At 45.0% G+C, this 8,634-nt stretch overlaps 1 protein-coding gene across 2 annotated transcripts; it reads left to right on the forward strand.

The window, feature by feature from the left end:
- The first annotated feature begins 1,809 nt into the window (after positions 1-1,809).
- On the forward strand, positions 1,810-8,044 carry TEX30 (testis expressed 30). 2 transcript variants are annotated; one of them, XM_080375680.1, is made up of 5 exons: positions 1,810-1,918; positions 3,124-3,354; positions 4,826-4,877; positions 6,405-6,613; positions 7,769-8,044. In XM_080375680.1, the coding sequence occupies exons 1-5, from the start codon at positions 1,901-1,903 to the stop codon at positions 7,940-7,942; spliced, it is 684 nt and encodes a 227-aa protein (XP_080231806.1). In that variant the 5' UTR covers positions 1,810-1,900; the 3' UTR covers positions 7,943-8,044. The 2 variants fall into 2 exon arrangements, with proteins under 2 accessions (XP_080231806.1, XP_080231807.1); XM_080375681.1 differs by lacking the exon at positions 1,810-1,918 and adding an exon at positions 2,085-2,207.
- The last annotated feature ends 590 nt before the right edge of the window (positions 8,045-8,634 follow it).

Raw genomic sequence — 8,634 nt, forward strand, 5'->3', positions numbered from 1 at the left:
GCACATAAGCATCCATTAAGTATAGGAAAGAAAGGAATGAAGAAGAAAAAATTAGAAAATTAATATGAAGTTTTATGAACTCTCTTTCTTGCATTCCTGTGTTCTGAATTGAGGCTGCAGCTGAGGTGTAATTGCTTTGGGATAACAGATCTTCTCAGTCCCCTTTTGCCAAGTACCGAATTTGTAAAGGCTTAATTGGTGTTCAGTATTAATTGGAATAGTGCGATCTCCACTCACAGTAAGTTAATTTGGCATTACTCTGAAGCATTGTCTTTCCCCTAGTCTGCTGGATGCCCTGAATGTGAGCTATGGCTCAAGGAACTGCCACCTCAAAATCACCTGCAGTTCAGCTGGCAATGAAAGGTGTACAACTTGTGCAGCCTGTGCTGGTGCCTCTCACTCAGCTTCATGCTTCCGCATCTCACTTTAGCCTGCCATTTTTTAGGCAAGGTAAAAATTTAGACAAATAAAGCTCCCTGTCTTCTCCAGCTAGGTTACAGCTGATGCTCCATTACTTGCCCTTAACACTTACATTTTATGATAATAACGGCTAGGACTGGAATTTATCTGTGAGGCTGGCAATCCTCTGATGGCAGGGTGGACACTGAGATAGTGGGTACGCCTGAGCTGCCCTGCCAGGTTTGTTTCTCAAGAGGGCTGCAATATTTGGATCCCAGCATTTGACAGCATCCTGCCAACAGAGTGACAGTGAGACACTCGGAGCACAAGCCACGAACTTATTTTGCAGCAGGTGAAAATGTGAAAAACAAAGTTCTACTTGGTGATAGCATCTTCAATCAGTTAAGTGATTTGGTATCCTAACTTACGAGTTTTATACACCGATAATGGAAGAAAACATGATCTCTGTCTAAATACCTTGCCACAGAGGATTTTAGAAACAAATCTTTGGGAAATACCCAATATCTAAATACCACAAGCACTGTTGTAGGATATTGGTGCTGTTTTCCATCAGTTTAAGGCTGTTTTGAACACACCAGGTTTTTTATTGTACAATAAAGCACAGCCCAGCAGATAGCTGTACATTGGCACCTAAAACCCTAGTCATGTAGTCTCCTGTTTGTGAATGTCGCATAGACCCAGTGTGTCAACAGCTGCCAGAAAAAATAGCTTGACGTCACTCCCTAGACCAAACTCATAGTAAGGACCGTATCTGCACACCCTGAAGTCAGTAAAAGCCTGGCTTTCCAAGCAATTCCAACGTAACTAGCTTTATTTTTTCTAAATTACCACCAGCAGTCCATGTTTTACATGTACAGATGAATAAAAACTATTTATAGGGAGTGCTGCGAACTCTCCAGTGTAACTCAGGCCTAATTAAATCAGCAACTAAAGAACCATTATTTTTAAAATTATATTTACTGTGATTATTACCTTTTGCTTCTCAATACGTCAACAGCTTTTAAAAATATACTGATGCCTGACGCCCACGCGATAGGCGTTTAACCACGTCAGAGGTCCCTCAGGCGCTGCCGATCCCCCCCTTACCAAGGCCTTGCCGGGCGCGCCCCCAGCACCCCGCTTTCTCTCGAGGCCTAGTTGAGAGGCGCCGCCCGCGCCCACACGGCTCGGCTCAGCCGTCCCCGTTCAAAAGCCCCTCAGGCGCGGCTCCCGCCTGCGGCTGTGCTGCTGCCGGCACCGGTAGCGCCCGCCCCCGGCCACCCCGGCTGCGACGCGGACACCGCCCGCCTGCACCACCACGCCCCCGGCCCCCGTGCCCGCCCACTGCCTAGCTAGCCCGACCCTTCGGGGCGGGGCTCCGGTATACGTGGGCCAATCAGACACGGCGACAGGCCGCGCCCGGCGGAGGCCCTCCCATGCGGCGGGGCGGTGATAGGGCAGCTGGCTGTCAATCGCGGGACGTCACGGCGCCGGGAGCGGCATGAGCGGGCAGGCAGAGGTACGGCCGCCGCTTTGTCCGCGCTGCCCCGGCGCGGGGCCCGCCCGGGGGGGGCTGGGGTCAGGTGTCCCTGCGCCGGGGCCGCCCGCGGGGGAGGCTGGCCGTGAAGGGTGGCTCTTCTCGGCCGCAGCCTGGCGAGGGGTTCGTGGGGCCCCGAGCCCGGGGGGAGTCCCGCGGCCTGGCTGGCCGAGGCACCCCGCGGGGCCACCGGCACTGGGGCGGCCCGGGCCGCGCTGGGGTGGCCGCAGTGCTCGGCCGGGCCCAGCAGCTTTGGCTGACCGCCTGCAGGGTCCGTGTGCCTGGTTTCCGTCTGGATCTGTAGGGTCCTGCGGCCTGTGGCGACTGCCCTTCCCCTCTGGCAGCCGCCAGGGCTGGGGAAGGGGGCGGGATGGGCGTGCTGCCGCCTGGGCCTTCCCGGGAGGGGTGTGAGCCTGGGTGTCGGCCAGCTGAGCCCGCCTGGCCTTTTGTCTTCGCTGAGCTACGGCCCGGTAGCCAGGAGGCAGCAGCTCTGGCCGTTGAGCCTTCTGCCGCCCATCTGTGTACACATGTCCCGCTGCCGTCCTCCGTCTGGCATCCTCCGCCATCTCTGCTGGGCAGAGGCTGGAAGGGTAGCAGCTCCATGAGGCCACTGACAACCTCCTCCTTCCCTGCACGGTGCCTCTGTAGGGCCCCTGCCAAGGAGAGCCTTTGGGAAGCAGCACTGGCATGAAATAGTGCTTCACGCCGGCCCCAGAGTATTTTCCTTTTTGCTTTCAGAAGCTGCAGCACGTACTGGGGCACATGTACTGTCCAGTCCCCTTTCGTTCAGCAAGAACATCAGCTGGTCTTGTGGCTAGTTTAGCTCCTCCAGATGTCTGTCACGACTGGAGGCTCTCCACCAGCCTGAAGGTGGCTTTGTCTGAACCTGGGCTGTCTGTCTCCTGTCCTTGGGGAAGGTTCAGCCTTTGGCTATTTGCAGGCTGCCACTTCACTGAGTGGTTACCACGGTGTAATTTTTGATTTTGCCCATTATTGCACAGCAAATCTTTGAGCCAGATGTAGAGTTACTCATTTAGTACTCTTAAACAGAAAAAAAGTGGACTTGCAATTTTGGTTTCTGTCTTAATTGTCCAATTTTTCTTCATCATAATGTGTAGATGTCTTTTTTGTTTTGTTTTTTTTTTTCCTCCCTTTTAGTTACCTTGTGTTTTTTGTTTCGTTTCTAGGTTAAGGTGAAAATACCTTTTGGAAACAAATACCTTGATGCTATCTTTTCTGTCCCAGAGAACAAACCAACGTATGGAGTGATTCTTACCCATGGAGCTGGAGGAGATATGAATTTCCCTCACTTAGTGACTTTGGCAGCCTGTCTTGCATCCCATGGAGTTCTATGCCTGCGGTTCACTTGTAAAGGCCTTAATATTGCTTACAGGGCTAAGGCCTTCAAAACTGTTGTGGTAAGGAGTGACCAAATCCTGCCAAAGCTTCAATCCATGGGTGTCATCTTCTGGGTTTCTTAAATTATGACCAGAGATTAGTCAACCAACAGTGGGGAAAATTAGAAGTGATGGTTAGCTAAATGGAGCGCTGCCTATGAGCAGAAAGAGCAGGAACAATTTTTAGATGGCCAGTATCTGGAACAGCTGCAGTAAGTATGTGGGTTTGAGTTCAGGGAAGAGAAAGAAAAGCCTGAGAAAAGGATGTGCAGAAAGCAAGGGTGCTTTGTGGGAAAAATTATAGCTTGAAAAAATGGAAGTATTTAGGATGGAAACAAGAGGTAGGTAGAGGTTCTGGGAGGGCTTGGTGAGGAGAAGGGGGACTGAGGGATACAGCTTTGGAAGGAAGGAAGCTGAGTTGGCAATTGAGCTGGATCTGAGGTTTGTCAGCTGGGGGAATAAGACTTTGGGGAAAGAGCAGGGGACTGGGTCGCAGGAGGATTTTAAGCAAAAGAGATTGGGAGTAGCATATGAGAGCCCCAGAACCTAGTCTTTGATTTCAAAATCAGTTTAAACTATTATATGTGTTTGTGTATATCTCTTTCTACTGCTGCTTCGTTATTTAAGATGTTCTTATGTACCTAGGTTTTGTTAAAATGAGCAACTTTTTGGTATAATAGTATCAGCTTAGAGTATCTTCCTGTTCTGGAGCATGTAGGAAGGAGGGGAAATTTTCTCCTGATTATCTAGCTACTAGGGCATGAGAAGGCAGCTTGAGCACTTTGCATTGAGCATCAGACATTTTTATCAGAGAACTAAGTCCAGTTTTTAAGGAATTAATTTGTATGTCATTGTGATTATATGTACATTGATTTTACTGTAGTTAGACTTTGCTAGCTTTAACTTTTACAAAGTTAGACTTTGCTAGCTTTAATGTGGACCTGTTCTCTGGTCTTTTTTGAAGAAGCATAATGTAGCTAGTGAGTTTATATGCTGCTGTGTAATTTAAAGGTCTCTGCTAAAATAGCATCTGAATAGTTACCTCCTAAAAACTGAAAAATCTGTTTCTGAATTTTATTTTTTCTGTTAACAAGATTGTGTCTTAAACTTTTCTTGGAAATACGGGACCTGAGTGAAGAGCATTTTTCCTCACTCATTTTGGCTTTTGATGGCCTAAGTGTGTGCATGCAGTCTGTTACTACAACTATGTTGATACACAGTAATCATTTTTGTTTTGGTAACTTGATAGGGCATCTAATAATTTAGACTTGCTGGGAGCTACTTTGAAATTGCTTATGGCTATTATGTTGTTGCTGCAAAGTATTATGATTTGTGTGAAAAAACAGGAGGGCAACTTGTATGTGTCTGTTTCATCTGCAGTGCTGAAAGAGCTTCCCATTTTGTGTTCAGTAGCTACAAACACAAAAATCCCCAGCCTCCCAGCTGTCTTAATTCTGCCTTGTAATGCTTATCTCTTATCTTATTTCTTTAGGAATACTTGAAGCTTTATGATGATTACAAACTTTCGGGTGTCTTCCTTGCAGGTATTGTTTTTATTATCTATAATTTTCTCTCTTATACTGCCTCTAAGGATAGCAATCTGTAATTACTCTGTTTTTGAAGTCTATCCCGCTTTGGTAAGAAGCAAATGAACAGATGTGGGTGACAGGTTCCAGTCTGAGGTGGGCACCAAAAGCTTGCTGTCTTAACATGGGAACAAGCTGAATAAACTTAGTATTATAATAAAGTCAGTATTGCCTAGGGAGAGCAGTTCAGCCATCTGCTGATAGTTGAATGCTCTGTCACCTTCATTAATTGATTAGCAGTCCGTTGACTGCCATGGGAACATAGGCGACAAGCCCACTTACAGATCTGCATTTGGGTGTCTTAACCTGGAGCTGAATGCTACCACCTCTGTAGCTGGTGGCTGTGTGGGGTGGGTGTGCAGGTTGGCTGTCTCATAGCTGGCTTGAGCAGCACTGCTTCTTGGGTCACAAATGGGAGAATCCAGCCTGCCGCTTTCTTCGGATTCTTCTGGCAGCATGGCTGTCTAGACCTATTCATCCTCCTCATGATGCCACAGATCTCCCTCCAGAAGGAGGACAGAAAGAGCCATAGACCATGTTTTCCAGGTAATTTGGCAGAAAACTTGTCACTTGTAAAGGGCGTGAGTTTGCTGATAATCCATGTGTACTTTTTAACTGCAGGTCTTGAGGAATTCTGGTTATTGGTAAATGGAAAATCATTTTCCCCAAAACGGGTTTTGGTAGATAAAACCTAGTGGTGGATAAAATAATCAGTTATGTGAAAAGGGAAGTAGACGGATGTCATTAGGAATAACCTGATACAGGAAACTCTGAATGTTCTCTGACTAAGTGCAACCAAATCTGCACTGATGCAAGTTAATCCCACTGGAATCAGCCACTTCTAACACTCAATTACAGAGCATTGTCAGCTCATATGACCCTTCTTTGAGGAGATATTTTGATAGCCTCTTGCTGTGACTGACCTCATGCTACAAGTTCACACCCCCCCACCCCCACCCTGCCCTGCCTCTGCTTCTACTTTTACTTTTAGGCTGAAGCTTGCAGTGTGCATAAACACTTGCTGGATTTGTTTTAGGAGTAAGGCACATAGAACTTTATTTTTGATTTGAGCAGATTAAGGTTGCATGAAATAAATTTTGCAAGATAATAGCATTGCTATCTCAAATTTCAAGCGTCTGGAGCACAGGACCTGTCCCTCTATTCCCCTTGCCCCCAGGATGTTCCTTCCAGTTCCTTCCAGTATTGCAAAGGATCCCTCTCCATTTATACTTTTTTTTTTCCATCTTCTTTTTTAAATGTGGATGTGAAATCACAATATACCCAGACAAATATTTTAGCATAAAATGTAGAAATTAGGATTGGTATTTTTAATGAGGTAGATGAATAAAAGCATCTCTAGCATTTTGTACTACTGGTACGCTGAAATACTCTGTTGGATTGTTTTTAGGAGTTGTTTACTCTAACAGAATGTAGATGAGGTGACAACAGATACACTTTTTTTTCCTGTTTTAACATGGGTGAAAGGCCGTTCCATGGGCTCACGAGCTGCTGCCTCTGTGGTACGTCAGCTTAGCCAGGATGATGATGATGATGACTTCATTCAAGGTCTAGTATGCTTATCTTACCCATTGCATCGACCAAAACTTCAGTCCAAGCTCCGGGATGAAGATTTATTATTTATCAGGTGTCCAGTGCTGTTTATCTCAGGATCAGCAGATGAGATGTGTGAAAAAGTGAGTATCCTTGTAAGTCCTGCTATGAAGGGACAGTATGGAGGAATAGGAATGAGACTTGAGTGACATCTGTGCTCGAGTACACAGCTGTGACTTCAACAGCCTTCTTTAAATATATATATATCTTTTGAAGGAAGCCTTGGGGTAGGAAACTTCATTGAACATAAGGAAGCCTGGTAGTGCTTTCTTTTGCTGCTTCAAACTTCTGAATTATACTTGATCATCCACTTTAGCAAACTCATCTTTGGGCCACTAAAATACTGCTGATTCAAATGCTTTGTCTTTTTAATTTGTACAATCCTATTAAAAAAGCAGCCTGTGGAAGCAGCAAGTCATTTGCTATTCTGTTTTAACCATTTCAGGTTGCAAAACATAAACACTCTGCTATGTTACCAATTTCACATTCATCACATTTTCATGACAAATTCTCCTAGCAAAGCAGTTCTACCCACAGACTATTGTCGTAGAAAGTGGTAGTTTACTGTAGAGATGAAGAACAGGTGCACAGCGATGACAATACAGTGGCTTTTGTCTTATTTTCTTGCAAATAGGTACCTCTTGTTCTTGAACAGTTCAGCCCAACTTTGGGAGTGTGTGTAATTGGCATTTTCCATGCTTGGACAGCTTCTGAGGTGCTGTCACCAAAGTCAGGCTAGCAACCAGTAGATCCTTGGAGTGCCCTCTTAATGGGGAAAACTTTCAAGATTTTCTGAGCTGGTTCTTAGATGTGTTTGCTGAGAAAGTTGAGCAGAGTCAAAGGTAGTCTCTAGCCAATTATATTGCTACTCTGGCACTGTAGACAAATCTGACTCAAGAAGTTCTGTCATTTTATTGCTAGTAATACCCTCTGGCAGTAAAAGTGGATTCTTTCATCAGTGGGGGGGAAGCAGCCTGCACAGGGCTGTGACCTTTGCAGTCTTTGAAGTTCCAATTTTCTGTTATTCTGTGTTTGAATGAGGACAAACCTTTGAGCAAACTCCATTATTGAATAGTATCATGGCATCTTTTCTATCAAGGTGTTTTTAATATGCATGCAGATCAGTTTTGTTTTTAAGAGCTGCCTATTAAGTGTTGCACAGGCAAAGTGAGACATCTGGGAGATGCACAGTTTGTAGCAGCTGATTCTCCTAACTTTCATTCTCATTTTCTCCATAGCAATTGCTAGAAGACGTGGCAAGCAAAATGAAAGCCCCTAAAAAAATCCATTGGGTTGATAAAGCAAACCATGGGATGGTAGTCAAAGGACGAACAACAGACGATGTCATGGAAGAAATAAATGCCCAAGTTTTTTCTTGGCTTAGAGATAATATCAAACTACAGCACAAATAATTTGCAGGTTTAAGCTGTATCTTCATCTAGCTTTTCCTAAACGTGGCAAATTAGTTTGTTATTTCTGAGAAGTCTGTTTGTTAAAATGGGTATTTTCAGAGGTCTGAGTGTGTAAATGTAAATAAAACTTTTTTGTATGAATGAAAAAATGATGCAAAATAAATAACTTTTTAAAGGAAGGACAGAATATTTACAGAATTAATATCACGGCAGCATTGTTCCTCATGTTTCTATGCAAGTAACTGTATACAACACTTAGTAATATAGAGCACTAAGTAAATGCTTTTCACTAGTAGTTGAAGTAACGTACTGGAAAAAATCTATGCTGACAGCAAATTTTTAGGAGCCTCTCATTTCTGAGTATATTACTAATGCTGTACTTGTTTGAAATTAAAAGCTACCAATTTGTAGAATTCTGCAAGCACATCCCCCAAGGCTGGTGAGTATGGGTTGTGCCCTATCCTCGCACTCCCATATGCTTCAAAACTGGTGATGCAGGGAGAGGTATATCTTGTCATTTACAGTGTCACTGCTCTAAGGAGCCAGATTCTTGGTCTCTGTGGGGAGAAGGTGGTGGTAATGCGGGCACAGTTATGCATGAGGAGCAAAGAACATGAGTCACAGTTTTGAAGTGTCACTCTCCAGCAACATAAAGGACTGATCAGAGGCCCTGTGGGGAGATGGGCACAGAA

Source organism: Falco punctatus (genome assembly GCF_963210335.1).
Source record: "Falco punctatus genome assembly, chromosome: 2".
NCBI classification, from domain to species: Eukaryota; Metazoa; Chordata; class Aves; order Falconiformes; family Falconidae; genus Falco; species Falco punctatus.